This window comes from Paroedura picta, chromosome 1 (assembly GCF_049243985.1).
Source record: "Paroedura picta isolate Pp20150507F chromosome 1, Ppicta_v3.0, whole genome shotgun sequence".
Classification (NCBI taxonomy): Eukaryota; Metazoa; Chordata; class Lepidosauria; order Squamata; family Gekkonidae; genus Paroedura; species Paroedura picta.
This window is the reverse complement of record NC_135369.1, coordinates 138,248,099-138,265,206: the sequence shown is the minus strand read 5'-3', so window position 1 is coordinate 138,265,206 and position 17,108 is coordinate 138,248,099. Positions and strand designations below refer to the sequence as shown.

General features: G+C 43.8%; 1 protein-coding gene across 1 annotated transcript in view; it reads right to left on the bottom strand.

Annotated features, from left to right (window-relative positions):
- ME1 (malic enzyme 1) overlaps nucleotides 1-17,108 on the bottom strand; it is a 158,978-nt gene that overhangs the window by 18,854 nt on the left and 123,016 nt on the right. Inside the window, exons 9-10 of the mRNA XM_077305719.1 lie at nucleotides 12,543-12,656; nucleotides 1,336-1,441 (exon numbers count right to left, since the gene is read on the bottom strand). Coding sequence (XP_077161834.1) covers nucleotides 1,336-1,441; nucleotides 12,543-12,656 — 220 coding nt within the window. The remainder of the gene's footprint in view (nucleotides 1-1,335; nucleotides 1,442-12,542; nucleotides 12,657-17,108) is intronic.

The following is a 17,108-nucleotide window of genomic DNA, read 5'->3' as shown; positions in this document are numbered from 1 at the left end:
AACAGTTGGTACCGGGCTACGGCTCCTCCTCGTCCTCCTTCCTGCCTGCTGCCTCGAAGGCTGCCCTGCCACTCTGCCACTGGCTCACCTTTGGTGCTCTCCAATGGCCACCATGGCTGGGGCTCCCCCTCGGCGTGGCAGCTGCTGCTGGCAGCGCCCCCCCAGTGGGCGGCAGGAAGTCAGGGGTGCTTGCAGGAAAGCAAGTGTTGCAGGGGCTCAGGCGGCGGCGACGTCCCTCAGCAAAAGACTACCCCCCCCCCGCCTCAGTAAAATTGTCAAGTGTAGACCAGTCCCCGGTGATAAAAAGGTTGGGGACCACTGATGTAGAAAAATGTGGCATATAAGAACCAACTCTTCTTCTTCTTCTTCTGCCGTGACCTTTTAATACAGTTCCTCATGCTGTGGTGACCCCCAACCATAAATCATGCAAGTGTTCTTTCACAGGAATTAAAACGAAATTGACCAATGTCATGAAGATCCATTGTTCATGACTGTATATAAATTGTTTTTTTTCCTGGGGTTTCTCAGTTCAGTTCTACCTCTTATCCCACCATGCCGATCTCGCTCTTTTCCGCTGCTCCATACAGACAAATGCTCTATCTCGAACTACCCCGCAAGGCTGTTGTGTGGATGGCGCCCCCCCCCCCCCGGCCAACCTGCTTGCCCTGCCGCGACCCCTGTGAAAGGGAAGTTTGATCCCCAAAGGTGTCCTGACTCCTAGGTTGACAACCACTGCCCTAGCAGGAAAGGAGGAAGAATCAAGTCAATATAGTTTAGTAGTTAAGAATGATGAACTCTAATCTGAAGAACCCCATTCCTCCACATAAAGCCTGCTGAATGACCTTGGACCAGTCACAGTTGTCTCTGAAGGTGCCTGTTGTGGGAGTAGAAAAGGAAAGGGAATTGTAAGCTGCCTTGAGACTCCTTTAGGTAAAGGAAAACATGGCATAAAAACCTACTCCTCTTCTTCAGTTGCTCATTATATTACTGTTCAACTCTGGTAGTCAATTAAGGAGATAGAGATAAGTGTCCAACTCTACCCAGATTTAATATTTCTTCTGGACATAGAGCATTACTCTATAGGGCATTGCATCCTAGTGAGGAGATATTCACATTTATCCTGGATTCGGCCACCAAAGGCAATATATCCAGGTTATTTTAAAATGGTTAATATACCTTCTTGAATATTTTCTTGATAACAGTTTGAAAAATAACTTTTCTCAGATACACCTGAAGGCCAGTATTGTGCAATAAATATGTATCAGAGTGATACATCTGATAATAAAATGAACAGTAAAGGTTAGCTGGATAAACAGATGTAGCTATAGATGTTACCTATAAGTACAGTCGGCTTTAGTTTTCTGACAATCTCTTCTAGATTTTTCATCTCCTCATGCTGATGGGCAAATTGTTGCTTCTCTGAAGTTAGTGAGGCGCGGCCCTAAGTTAAAGAAGAGTTTCAACATTAATAATACAGATTTTCATTCATTCTGGAAAAACCCAATTGTTTTGCAAAAACAAAGCCTTACCTTAAGTTTCTCAATTGGATCCTATCAATATAAAATCTATATTTCAAGAGTATATTTGACTTAAACCAATTATCTGTAACTGCTCCTGCGGAGCGGATAAAATAAAGCAGTAAGGGCTGTGTGGGCGGAGAAAGGGGCGGGGCCTGTCCATGAAAAAAACTCGAGGGCCAATCAGGAGTTGTGAAGCAGCTCCTGTTTGGCCCCTCCAAGTGCCACTAGGGGGGCCAAGTGGCCAATTGGGAGGCGCGCCCATTGGTCACTTGGCCCACCCTGGACTGGCCACTCCCGGGGTTCGACGCAGGGAAAGGAGCAGGGACGCCGTGTCGAAGACGTGGTGGCCACGTTCCTATCCCGCCACTGACCCAGGCCGCCACCTCACCACGCCTTCCGGCGTCGACTGCCTCCTGCGGCCGGCAGCAGGAGTCCGGCACCGCCCGGGAAGGACCACCTTGCAGCCCTGTCGAACCACCCAGAAGGCCTGCCGCCAATGCTCAGGTAAGCCTCCCCCAAAGCCACCCAACCACCCTCCCAGCTCACCCCCCACCCCGAGATGCTGCCAGACCCCCGCGGTTTCCCCCCTCCCAAACACCCGATCCCGGCACGATGCCTCCCATGCTACGCGGCTGTTCCCCCACCCACCCCCACAAGATGCCGCAACGCTACCCCCCTCCGCTGGCAACCCACCGACCAACCGACCCACCTGTCGCTGTCTCCCGCCCCCCCAACAGGCCCCAAATCGTCCCCGCGCTCCCCCTGGATCCTCCGAGCTGCCTACCCACCCATTGCCGTTTCCCACCACCCACATGGCTAACACTCTCCCCCACACTCCCCACCCTCCCCCGCGGATCCCGCGAGCCACCCACCCATCGCCGTTTCCCAACCCCACACCACATGCCCAACACTCGCCCCCGCGCTCCCACCTCCCCCGCAGATCCCCCAGCCCACCCACATGTCGCTGTCTGCCACTGCCCCCCTAAAGGCGACCTCCTGAACTGCCCAACCATGTTCCCACCCCTCTCAACCCCACGCTCTTCCCCCCAATCACCCCCCTAATCGCTCCCCCCTCGCCAATCCCCACCACGGACCCTTAAAAAAAAACCCTCCTTTTCCCCCACTTCCCTCCAAGTTCACCTACCTCCCTGCCTGCCATCCTTCCTTCTTCCTTCATTCCTTCCTTCTTTCCTTCCTAACTTCCTCTACTTCTCCATCTACTTCCTGCCTCTCTCTCTCTCCCTCTCACTTCCTCTCTTTCCCCCTTCCTCTCTAACACACTTCCTTCCTTCTTTCCTGTCTTCCTTCTATTCATTCCTTCAACCACCCGTTTCCCTCCTTTCTCATTCCCATCCCTCCTTCCCTCTTCAACCTTCCTTTCCTCCCTTATTTTTCCCTATGCTCTACTGCCCGCTGTATTTCAGCTACAGCTGGCTTAATTTCTAGTTGGCGATAAATCAATAAGGTCACCAAGAAACATTTCTGTCATCCTCCGCAAGAACATTCAGGGTTTTTGAAGGAGAAAAGAGGCCACCCTCTTCCCAGCTTTTGGGAAACTTGCTCTTAGGAATGAAGGTGTGATTAGGGTTGTGTGCTTCAGCACAATTCAGCTGCCTTCAATGAAGGCTGAGGCAGCCAGCGCTACGCCGTGGAGAGAAGGGGCGACAGTAGTGGTGGCACACCAGCTGTCAGCCATACACAGGTGCAAAGCTCTGCACCTGCATGTGGCTGATGCACCACCACCACCCCTTCTCTCCACACAATGGCCCTGGCCTCCTATGCTCCGCTTAGGGCTTTGGTGATCACTGAGGCGGCACAACCCTAATTGTAATCCCCTCCAACACTTGCCAGATGAAACTCCATTAAATATAAAGGTATCCCCTGTGCAAGCACTGGGTCATGTCTGACCCTTGGGGTGATGCCCTCTAGTGTTTTCATGGCAGACCCGATACAGGGTGGTTTGCCAGTACCTTCCCCAGTCATTACCGTTTACCCCCCAGCAAGCTGGGTACTCATTTTACCGACGGAAGGATGGAAGGCTGAGTCAACTATGAGCCGGCTGCTGGGTTGAACTCCCAGCCTCATGGGCAGAGCTTTCAGACTGCATGTCTGCTGCCTTACCCCACTGCGCCACAAGAGGCTCTTTGAAACTCCATTATACTTTCTAAATATGGCCAAGGGACCAAGCCCTATGAAGATAGGTTGAGGGGCTTGGGAATGTTCAGCCTGGAGAAAAGGAGGTTGAGAGGGGACATGATAGCCCTCTTTAAGTATTTGAAAGGTTATCACTTGGAGGAGGGCAGGATGCTGTTTCTGCTGGCTGCAGAGGAGAGGACACGCAGTAATGGGTTTAAACTTCAAGAACAACGATATAGGCTAGATATCAGGAAAAAGTTTTTCACAGTCAGAGTAGTTCAGCAGTGGAATAGGCTGCCTAAGGAGTTGGTGAGCTCCCTCTCACTGGAAGTCTTCAAGCAAAGGTTGGATACACATTTTTCTTGGATGCTTTAGGATGCTTAGGGCTAATCCTGCGTTGAGCAGGGGGTTGGACTAGATGGCCTGTATGGCCCCTTCCAACTCTATGATCCTATGATTCTATGATTCTATGAAAAATGGAAGACTCTAAGGAAATCCAAATTTTTCTTCCAAAACAGGCAGGCAGTATGTGAAAAACTTATTTTAACATAATGTCAATAAATATATCACTTCCGTAACATAATTAATGGAACATAAATGTCTTACGAATTAATGTTTAGAAACTGTCGAGGGATGAGGCAATCTCCCTTTGAAGTTGAACTGATTGGCCTCCTAATTCAGTCAGCACTTGCTGCCAGCAATTCTCTCTAGAAACAAGAGGTCTGGGAAAGAAACTGTCATACTCTGCATACCTATCCCATGACAGAAGCTTGGGAAATTGTTCTCCCCAGTTCCTCATACAAGACTACATCACACTGTCTCTTCCCCAGCACTAACCTCATGCACCTTCCGGCTGACAAATGCCTGGCCAGAATTAAGGCAACCTAAGCAGCATTTGTCCAGGCCATCTGAGTTGTCCTCTCCAAGTCAATCCCAGTTTCATAAATGACTCATAGCTGAAATAAACCATGATTCCATTTAATGTCTGAAACCAATCTGCTAGTCTCAGGAATCTTATTTGGCAAGAAGAAATCCCATTTTGTAGAGGGTTGGTCATATTCCCACCAATAATTACTTCCCACAACACAAATTACCCTCTCTTAAAAGTCCACCTCCTTGCTTCGTACATTCTAACTGTTCCTGGTTTTGTTTTTCTAGTCTTGTCTACATAAAATCATTGTTTCTATTTTGCCTTTGGGATCCTCAAGTGGGTCACAAGATTTACTGTTCTTTTCTTGCCTTTCGAAAGAACCTGCTGCTAGTATATACATATAAAGGGAGAGTGTGCCACACTTCTTCCCCAGGACAAGCAAGCCACACCATTGTCCATTCTTTGCACACACTCTCAGAGCAGCGACAGCAGCTGATTGAGGAGGAAAAGTCAGTGGATGCTGGACAGGATTCCTCCATGTAGCATTGCCAGCCCATGACTGGCAACAAGGAGGAGTCCCCAGAGGGGTATGCGGGAGAGCTGTTTGGCAATGGCATGATGACACTTCTGACATTATACAGTGTCTGAGTTTCCCAGTAGTAAGCGGCTGAGAAGCCAGAACATGAAATTAAATATAACTATTAATTACACAGTGCACAAAACTTAGGATTTTATACACACACACACATAGAATACAAATAAAAGCTCAGAACATAATACATAGCAAGATGTGAAAGTTGCACATATAATAACTACTAGATCTCAATAATGGTTACAGCCAGGTTCAGGTGGGAGGACTCACCTGGAGGTTGGCATCCCCAACCCCATGTCATCAAGCTCCACCCACCCATTATATGGCTAGATATGCCACTGGCATTCGTCAGTGAGGCAGGTGGCAGAGGAGGCCCATAGGGCAGGCTCCTCCACCACTGATGTTGCTGGCTGGTTGGAGCTGCTGCTGTGGCTGGCCGGGAGGATGTGGCATGTGGCAGGAGTGCCTGGCCCTTGGCTTGTTCCTCAATACAGTATACCTCCTGATACTAGACTTGCATTTTATGACCCCATTTCTCTTAGTCTGCTGCTCACAAGGACTTGACACTAGTGAGATCATAACTGCATCTCCTCTTCCAATTATGTAATTCTAACATCACGCAACTCCAATGTCATATGCTTGCAGATCAGTTTCTAATTTCAGGGGGTTTCAGGACTGGAGAAGTTGACAAGTACTGCTCAAAGAGATGTGTGCTCACTTCAGCAACCCATAAACTGAACTTAGAATGGTTTTATTAGATGCCTTAGTAAAATTATTTTAGTGCAAATTGCTTTGATTGACCCTTTCCCTTATCTTCTGCATGCTAGATCTCTAAATGAGCAATTGTATCTTGCCTTTAAATGCATGCACATGAACTATGAAGTACAGCTGCCGATCTCACATAGTGCAGCTGCTGAACTATATTTTGAACAGTTGTTCTTGCTACATAGGACAAATATGTCATTAACATTTTACCCAGAACAACCTTCTCAGCTTCTAAGTCTGTGAAGGACAGGATATTCGTGCCTAAATTAATGAAGCAGATAACAGCAGTATAGCCTTCAGCAACATTTGGGGAGGAGGGGTTGGTAAACAAACTGGGATAAGACTGGACCTGTTTGCTATCTATTTTGCAAAAAAAAAAAAAAAAAGCTCTTTGTCATCTCTACTGAATATGCTGCTTCTTTCCCTTTTCTTCACAGGCTAGAAAATAGCTAAGGCCCTTTAGCAGACACTGACTCACAGGAGTTACATCCAGCACATCAGGCCTGAAAACTATGGGACCTGGGACCTACTCCAACAGTAGTTACAGCTGTGGGAGATGCCAAAACAGGCAATTATCACATCCAGAAGGAAAGTCCAATTTGCCTTTTCACTAAATCTCCCTACCTAGTAACACGGTCCATTTGGTTTACAAAGGCCCCCCATGCTTCAGAGTCTGAATCAGAGAGGATTTTGGAGACAAACTGTAAAAGATCATTTCATCAGCTTTTTCTGCAAGTTTTACTGAAGGATTCAACCTTCTACTTCCCCATTTCCCATAACAGAAATAACAGCTAGGAGGTCATCTGGTGCCCAGATAATGGTGCAGGGGGGAAATAATCAACCCACCTCTCCCCACAACAGACCAAATTGTTATACATACTAGAAAACAGCTCATGGGTCTTCCAGCATCTCATCTCAATGGCATGTGGGAACACAGTTTGAAATGCTTAATACTAAAAGTCTTCACTGGGAAAGGGTGTGGAGAGCTGTGGATACATGGTACGCCTCACCCCCACCCCACAATGTAGGAACTCTACAGGGTTACATATGTGGATCTGTATAACTCAGTTAAGAAATGTGCTTTTAAAAACAGGCCCGGTGCAAATAACTTTTGAATCTATTGCAAACACACACAGATGCAAGTTGCCAAGTTGCTCAGTGGTGGTGGTTACCTCACTGCTTTTGTTCTGTGCCTTCTTTTCATCTCTGAAGAATAACCACAAGTCTTGGTATTTATAGAATAGAAGGCAATATATCATCAGGAGCAGCAAACAGATCCAAGGAGACCACAAGTTGCTGTGTGGGTCAGTCACGTGGAGAGCAATAAATATGATGTTATATGTTACAGTTTGCCAGCTTCTCCTGACTCACCCTTGATTTATCCCCTTATTCTACAAATTTCTTTAGAGGCTGAATTACTGGGTTTGAAGATGGATGGGGACATGTCCTCATGTATTTAAATGGATTTTAAGTTGTTTCTTAGGATTCTTACCACAGAAGTGACGTGTTGGGTTTTTTCTAGGCCCAGAATGGGAAAAAGAAATATACATAGACTCCCTCTTGGCCACTTCTGGCATGCTCACTTTGCCTAACATCAATTTAAAGTGACTGTTTTAAAAACTGCTGTTTTAAAATACTCCAGCAGATGTCACTGAGACTGTAAGTCTAAGGAAAGAACTAATTACTTTAGAAAAGCAAACCTAGGGAAATGCATTTTATTGCCACAGCTATTGCTTGCTCTTTTGATGACAAATCCCCATCCTCTTTTTCCTCTTTCAATATCCTGAGCCCCCATTAACCTCTCTCCTTTTCCTTGCCACCCACCAGACAATCTACCTCTACCTTTCCCTCCGTCTTCAGCATTCAGCTTTCCCTCCTTACACAATGCTAGTCGCCAGGCCTAGGCCAGGCCCAGTTGATTGTGAGGCAAACCACATGTACCTGTAGGGGGGCATATGTTCTTCCCCACAGTTTCCACTTTCCCTTCACCTGGCAGCTTCCATATCATCATCTTCTCTTGCTTCCTTCCTCCTTCCCAATTAATAACCAGCCAATCTTTTATTTGCCTACCTTCTTCAGCTATTTTTATTATTTATTTACAACATTTACATCCCACTATTTCTCAGTGATGAGGATGTATCATGTCATTTTCATCTCTTCCATCTTATCCTCCCAACAACTCTGTGAGTTGGATTAGGCTGAGAATGTGTAATTAGATCAAGGTCACCCAGCAGGTGGGAATTCAAACAAGGGTCTCCAAAACCCTAGTTTGAAACTCTACCCACAGCACCATTTGGGGAGGAGGGGTTGGTAAACAAACTGGGATAAGACTGGACCTGTTTGCTATCTATTTTGCAAAAAAAAATGTTCTTTGTCATCTGTACTGAATATGCTGCTTCTTTCCCTTTTCTGTCACAGGCTAGAAAATCACTGATTCACAGGAGTCACATCCAGCACGTCAGGCCTGAAAACTATGGGACCTGGGACCTACTCCAACAGTACTTACAGCTGTGGGGGAGGCCTAAACGGGCAATTATCACATCCAGAAGGAAAGTCCAATTTGCCTTTTCACTAAATCTCCCTACCTAGTAACACGGTCCATTTTGTTTACAAAGGTCCCCCATGCTTCAGAGTCTGAATCAGAGAGGATTTTGGAGACAAACTGTAGCCAACCCAGGGAACATATGACCGCACTGGGAACATATGATCCTGGTGCAGTGGTTAGGACCCTTGGTGCAGTGGTTAGGAGTGCGGACTTCTAATCTGGCAAGCCAGGTTTGATTCCCCACTCCTGCCCACATGCTACCAGCTAGGTGGCCTTGGGCTCGCCACAGCACTGATAAAGCTGTTCTGGCCAAGCAGTAATATCAGGGCTCTCTCAGCCTCACTCACCTCACAGGGTGTCTGTTGTGAGGAGAGGAAAGGGAAGGAGAATGTAAGCCACTTAGAGACTCCTTCGGGCAGAGAAAAGCGTCATATAAGAACCAACTCTTCTTCTTTTTCTTCTGATACTCCAGCAATTACAATGGCTAACAACTTGATCCCAAATCCAAGTCAGTATATTGGTTTGAAAAACCTATAAAGAGCACTGCTTATCCATCTAACCAGTGGTTCATCTAGTCCAGCATCCTGTCTTACCCAGTGGCCAATCAGTTCCTCTGGAAGGTCCACAAAAAGGCACAATGGCCGAGGCTTTCCCCAGTGGTGCTTTTGGTATACATTGACTGTTTACGCACTGGGAACTTCACTGCCCCAGCTCCCGTGCAGGAACACAAATTGGGGGTGGATGAGGTGCACTGGGCCAAATGCTCCCCCGTGTGGGTGCAGGAAGAGGTGGGGCAACCTGCCACGACTAAAACTCCAGCCTGCAGCCCAGTATGAAACCTCCAGTGCATAAACGGTCATTCAGAGGCTGACTGCCTCTGAATGTAGAGGTTCCTATTAGTCACTGATAGTAGCCACTGATAGACCTATCATCCATGAATTTAACCCCCTTTTGAAGCTGTCCATGCATGTAGCCATCACTGAACCCTGTGGCAGAGAATTCCACATATTAATATTAATTATTCACTGTCAAAAGAAGTATTTTCTTCTATACAGCTGAAGTATTTTCTTTTGTCCCTCAGGAATCTACTGCGCATCAGCTTCACCGGATGCCCTTTTCTAGTATTTTGGGAGAGAGGACCTAATTTTATAAATCTTGACCTAGTTTAACTCAGAGGGTTATTGTGAGAAAAGGACCGCTAATGTCCCAGACATCTACAGATTCCAAATATTAGTTCCCCTTGAGGAAATACAAACAAGCCCCATCAAAGAACAAAGCGGCTCTATTTGGCACACAATTTCAACCTTGATCAATTGCACTAAATGCCTCACATTTCACATTCATAGGCTCTCTAATTATATTATCAAATCCAGAAATATTGTGCATCCAACAGCTTAGAAAACAGGCAGGCAGAGTCATTTGGATGAAAGGCACTATCTTTTCTAGTTCAACTCTCATTAAAATCTAAGAAGTGTAACAATATAAGTAGTGTAGCTATCCTTTTTCATAACTATTCCACAGGCAGACAAGAAATCGCTGCCTTCTTGTTTCATTGAAACTTCTTCCAATGCCTTATTTCTTGCAATATTTTCAAATGTTTCAAGAGGGTAAGATCCAAGATAAGAAATCCATCAGTGCCAATAGCCACTGCGTTTACTGATGCATTGTGTGCCGAATGCAGCCACTTGAGTCTTTGACGGTGCTGGTTTGTCTTTTGAGCATTGTATTTTTCAACACCGTTCCACTGTATTTTGATTTATGTAACCCTTGAGGAAATGGCAGCTTTAGAGGGTAGACCTCTAAAGCAGGGGTAGTCAAACTGCGGCCCTCCAGATGTCCATGGACTACAATTCCCATGAGCCCCTGCCAGAAAATGCTGGCAGGGGCTCCTGGGAATTGTAGTCCACGGACATCTGGAGGGCCGCAGTTTGACTATCCCTGAAGTATTATACTCCACTGGGATCCCTCCCTTCCCCCAAGCACCCATCCAACCCAGGTTCCATCCAACCCAGGCTCCAAGAATTTCCCAACTCAGAGCTGACAACCCTGTGTGAGACTAAGAGTCAGCGCAGATGAGACACAGTGATGTTTCTAAGTATTCTTAAGACAGCTGTGGGAGGAAGATTTATTCTGTTTTCATGATCTAATCTGCTTCCTTATGAAACTATTTGCTTCACCGGGAACAACAGACATCACAAGGTATTATTATTATTAATTATTCATCATATTCATGATAGAAAAAATACAAACAAGTTTATGTTCACTCAATAGCTTATTCAGAAGAATGCTTCCATTTCCCTCCCCCGCCCCCAAGGATGTGAATGGATGGCCACATGCGGTTCTATCCATTTTTCAAGCTGGTGGGCAGGTGATTGAGGATGGACAAAAAGAAATCTTTATGCAGAGAACGGTTTAAATGTAAAATTGGCTACCAGTGGCTGTAGTGATGGCCATGGGCATATACAGTTTTGAACAAGGATTATCTAAATTCATGGAGGAGATATCTATCAGTGGCTACTAGCTATGGGGACTCTAGGCAACCTCTGAATCTCAGTGCCAAGAAGCAAGATCAGGACAGGCCTCAGCCTCTATGCCCTGTTGGCCCTCCAGTGGAACTGCTTGGCCAATGTTTTTATGTTTTCAAAAAGCCAATGCATACTAAATGATACCAAACGAGCCACAACTATGCGATGAGGCACATTTACTATAATCATATGAAACCAACAGAAGTTAATATCTGGGCGCGATTCTTCAGTTGCCTCCAACTTGATAGTACTGCATGAAAGTATACCCCAACTCATGTCCTACTCAGTGGTTATTATGATGGAAATCCCCAGCGAGAGACTTGCTTTCTCTAGATATTGGACACTGGAAAAAGCCAGCTGATTGCATGAATGGTGCTTAACAAAGTGTGAGGATCCATTAATGCATCTGAATTTTTCATTTGGTTCACTAAAACACCATAAAATTCTGAATGCAAGCAGTATGCTGAGTGTGAAATTAATTAACCTAATTTAGGAGGATTAATTTTAAGTAGTTCAACTATTAAATAAATTACCATCTTTTAAAAACATATAGCTTTCTTTATTTTGGCACTTGATGTATTCATTTCTTTCCTATGGAAGAAATGAGGTAAGAATGACTGATGAAGTCTCTTAGCAGCTTTGAATGTCTAACCACCACTGATATCATGGCAAACCACAGTATGTAGGACATAGTCTTGTCTTTATCATCACTGCAATAGAATTTTTTAAGGCAATACAGCTGAAGTCCATAAAGAAGTCTGGAATACATGAAGAAAGCCATCAGGAATTTTAAGTATTTATAAGCTTCCCGTTTAAATTTGTAGTGTTCTAAATCACTTGCATACAGTGTTTGTAAAGCATTTATTTTCAGGCCACACTAGATATAATGTTGGAAGATCTGTAATCAGCATCCCTACTTTATTTTAAAACACCAAAAGTCTTTGCAATGGATTGGAATCAGACTGCAGCACCAGGGTGATAGGGATTAACACCTTCCCTTCATGCTGTTTTCTCATTTCAAATCCCCATTCCACCCTAGTGCTATTTATCCTATACAGAAAAGTATACAAGATAGCCTGACTTCCACCATCTCATCTCACCAATTCACCATTTTAAATAACTAATTTTCTTAAAAATCAAGATCACACAAAAATGCAAGCAGTGAATTTATCAAACAGGACCATAATAATTCCTAAAGGAAACTGAAAATTATTTGCAATCATTCCACTACCATTATTCACCAGTTCCAATGACAGCTTTACTGGTATCCAAATCTTACACGTCAGGCAGCTTGCCATCTGATTCCAAGCCAGAAAGTAGAACTCGTTTGGCTGTTTTTAACTGTTTTAACTTTTACTTACTATTTGTACCTTCTGATGGTTGTGAACTGCCCTGAGACAGCAGGGCCAATAGGGGCAGGGAAGGAAGGAAGGAAGGAAGGAAGGAAGGAAGGAAGGAAGGAAGGAAGGAAATTATAAAAGAAATCAGTGTGTCCCATGCACATGTAACCACAACTAATAGATTTTGCTTCAATCCACACAATAAACAAAACACTTTAAATGTTACAGTAAAGATAGATCTGTATTACCTTTACTATCAATCCTTTAGAATCCACCATCCATATCTTTTTGATGGCTTCCGTTTTTGGTGTTCCTTCCTTTTCCATAGCCATAACAGCAAGACCGGCTATCCCCAGAGCTGCCTTATTGAGAAGGGGGAAAATAATGATTATATAAGCATGTCATATAATAAGGTTTATGCTCCAGACTCTTTTGATATCAGTTGTCTACAATTATGAATGATTGCTGCAGGTGAAATAACAAATTCATATTATTGATTATTTACAATATTACACTGAAAAGGGCTAGAATAACATGAAGATGGGGATGTTTGCACAAAGATTTCATCAGCACACTTCCTAAGATCTTCTCATCTCCCATAGTGTTGCATGCAAATAGCTGTCCAATTCAGGGTTCCTCTTCCCTGCCTTACTCCAACTAAACATTTAAACTGTGCCACAGGGAGAATGGCTCAAGGACAGAGAGCTAATATTACAATAGGGCTTGTTGCCAGAGCTAATTTTGTTAAGCTACTTCCCCTCAGGACCAGTGCCACTCAGGACTTCCACTGTGTGATGTTTTCACATGATGCAACTATATGTTGCACTTAATAAAATCACAAGAAAGGGAGAATTAACTATTTTAAGTCATATTAAGTCATGTTAACAGTGGACTGCCCAAAGTGAATTGCGCAGTGAAAATGTAATCACAAATGCTATGTCAGCTACTGCCACATTCCCTAAACGGCTGTGATTTTGATATGTCTGTGGGTTTGATTCCAGAGCCTGGCTACACTACGGCATACATTTTATTACCTGTTGTTAAATTTTACATTTTTTCTGCTCTTCTCCGAACTTCAGCAAACAGTGCAAATACTTAACAGTCATCTAGTAATATTTTAGCATAGTTATTATTTCAGCCTGATCTCCTAAAAAGATACAATATATTATTCTGATATTATTCTAAATGCAACACTGTAAACTTTTCCCCAGAAGTACTGAATTCAACACAATTCATATGTGCATATTAAGAATACATAGTTTTTCCAAATGATTTGTCTTTCATCAGAACATTTTCCTCACATTCTCAAATGATTTCTGCAAATTAGATCAAGAAATGTGTTCTCCAATATCCTGTCAGCTAGTCAAAGATAAGGACAGTATTCCAGAAATTTTATCCCAAACCTCTCAAAAATATTTGATTAATCAACTAATTATAAGCAGACAGACCAAGGATCAAAAAAGCAGCCTTGCTCACCATGACCGATTATGCACGGGGCAGGAAATCCGGGGTGGTGGCAGCAGGACAGTCCTGATTGTGCATGATGCTGCCGCCATCCCAGTCCTGGCCCAGCACAGCACCCCAGAAGGCCCACGGCAAAGGAATGCGGAATCTTCAACATTCCCTGGGATGCTGCGGGCACCAGTGGGGGCTGTGTCGGGCCAACGCCATGCATAATCGGCAGAGCTGGGCCTTTGGACCCAGCCCTTCTTCCAACCTACGGTGTCCTTGCAGGGACACCACAGACCCATGTCAGCTCCACAAAGCCACAAAGCTGGCCAGGGAGTTCCCCCACCCCCACCTTGGTGAGAGAGCAGCATGCCACTCCTTGCCATCGTGCAATGGGGGACCTATGCCCCTTGCTCCCCCCCCCCCCGCTGCTGCTGCCTCCAGGCAGCGTGCCAGACTTTCCAGTCCCAGCATTTTGCACACCCGCGTGAGCTACGCCAAGGCAACCCACATACGCCGGAGGATTCCCTCTCCTGTGAATACATGGAAAGCACCAGAGCATGCTGCCCCTGTGCAATGCCCTGCAGCACCCCAGTGCGGCTGCTGCCATGCATAATGGGTCCATGTTATGTTTTTCTTATCCAGAGGAGAGATAGTATAGTTTTGGTCCTGGCCTTAAGAAACAGTACTAATTTTTAGATTATGCTGCGTTATTTACTTTAGATACCTGGATGACTTGTTTAAATGTTTGTCTGTTACTATACACTGTCTAACTGTTTTTACTGTGATTGCTGGAAGCTGAGAGTGTGGGCTATAAGTGTTTAACCACAATATAAATATCTATTACAATTGAGCAGCAAATCAGAATTTATCCCCATTGATTGTCTGCCATTCTAGCTTATAGGAGAATTTGCTGCATCGGGAAGCAGTTTAGGCCTAAGTTCACTAAGTATTTCCACTTCAGAATTATAAGGGCTCCTTTTGCTAGCCAAAGCTCAAATAATGTATCAGTTCCGACAGACCTGTCACTGTTGTCATTTTATATTTCTTCTATGACTTTAAACCAAATGCTGATCTTGAAGTTTCCCCTGTGGCTTCATTTTGAGTCTTTTGTTGAAATGTTCTGCTATTATTTTTGTACAACTTTGTACTTTTCAACTCTGACAGACTCAAGACAGACATGGAACACATCATGCACCAATTATTTTGCCCTAGACTTTCCTGTACTACTTGGGAAAAGTTCTCAGTAGCTACAGCCAAGGAAGCTGTTGGCTGAAGCAGCAGTTATGGAATCAAACAGCAGGGCCAAAATGGATGGGAGATCTGTGACTGGCTCTACCAATGTTTACTTTAAAAAAAGAAAATAAAAGTATAGAATCACAGAGCTGGAAAGGACCTCCAGGGTTATCTAGTGCAACCGCCTGCACAATGCAGGAACTCACAACTACCTGCCCACCCATGGTGACCCCAATTTCATGCCCAGTAATAGGTACTGCTAGGTACTGAAGTAATAGTAGGATCTGCCAGCTTGCAGTGCATTTCTGTTGGGGGGAGGGGCGGAATGTGCTGGTGACCCTCTTTGATACATAGATATCTGGATTTCGTTATCCCAGTTAGAGTCCAGTGGCACCTTTAAGACTAACGAAGTTTTATTCTGGGTTTAAGCTTTCATGTGCATGCATGCTTATACCCGGAATAAAACTCTGTTGGACTCAAACTTTGTTCTATTGCTTCAGACCAACACAGCAACCCACCTGAATTTATCACAATTCGTTGAAAGTAATTATTTAACATTGTGGTATGAAATTAAAGATGATTTAAGCAAATTTACAATTATGAATACATCTTGCATTGCTAGAATTAATGTTTTAAAAATGACTGCATTTTTGTTTGGGAATATTCCCTTTGGTATTTCTGAACAAAAATTATCTGAGTGGCAGAGGAAATTTTCTACAACTGCTATAAGAAGTTTAGTGTGTCAGCTGACATACTTCAAAGACCTAAAAAATCTGGGGGCTTATCACATCCAAATTTAGCTATCCATCAGTGATCAAATCTATTTATAGTTGGATACATGTTCAATCAGAAATGTTTAAATACTTTATAGGAATCTCATAAGATAGTGTCCCTTATTTACCGTCATATTTATATAAGAACAAAGTAATTTTAAAGACTGTGTCTCTAACATTAACCCTTTACATATAATATGAAAAAATGAATTTAGAATTATGTAACCATGAAGACTGGATAAGTGTTGCATAAGGTTTATAGATATGGTAAAGGATGGGAGCTATCTTTCCTTTTCTGAGTTAGTTGATAAAAGGGCATCAACAAAACGGTTACAACATTTTCAGTTAAGAAAATATGTGAATTCTACTAAGGCTACAAATTTGTTAGATACTGAACTTACCTTGTTGGAGCGTCTTATCTTTTTATTTTATTTTATTTTTATACCGCCCTTCCATATGGCTAAGGGTAGTTTACATATAACATCATAGGGGATACATGGAACGAGTCAACATACAACATAGTCAATATACAACAATAACAACCCAGCTGAGCAAGAGGGCGCATGAAGATGTTAAATAGAATAGGAGAGAGGACTGTTTCCTGTGGGACTCCACATGTGAGCTTATGATGGTTGGATACTCTCTCTCCTATTTCAACCCTCTGTCCGCGACCCCGGAGGAAGGAGATCAGCCATTTGAGAGCTGTCCCCCGTATCCCGGCATCGGCAAGGCGATGAGCTAGGAGCTCATGATCTACAGTGTCAAACGCTGCTGATAGATCTAATAGTATAAGTTCAAACATAAAGGGACTTATTTTGAGTTGAAATTACTATTATCTCTATGAGACAGAAAACGATGGGACTGTAGACAAACAAGATAAGGTAGCTGTTAAGTTTGACAAGTGGATAGGTTTGGATCATGCATTTTGTGAAATGGATTAAGTAGGTGATAGGTATGTTGTGATATTATGATCGCACTGATTATCAATTAGTTTTAATATTTAAACATCTGCCCTCCACAGCACAAGTCAATCGTGCCCTATGAGTGCCCCATACCCTTTAATTTGTCTCAGCTCCTATGAAGAAATAATTACATCAATTGCTGTTCTTCCCACAGACTCAAGTAGGTAGCCATGTTGGAATGAAGCAGCAGAACAAATTTAGAGTCCAGTGGTAACTTCAAAACCAACAAAGTTCTTAAAGGTGCCACTTGACTCTAAATTTGTTCTGTTCTTCCCACATGTATTGAGGCTCATGTGACATTTTATGGAGGTAGACAGAAATTACACTGAGATATGAAACAGCAAGACCTTAAGTAGAGATTTTTAAAAATATAAGTTAAAGACATTTAATATTA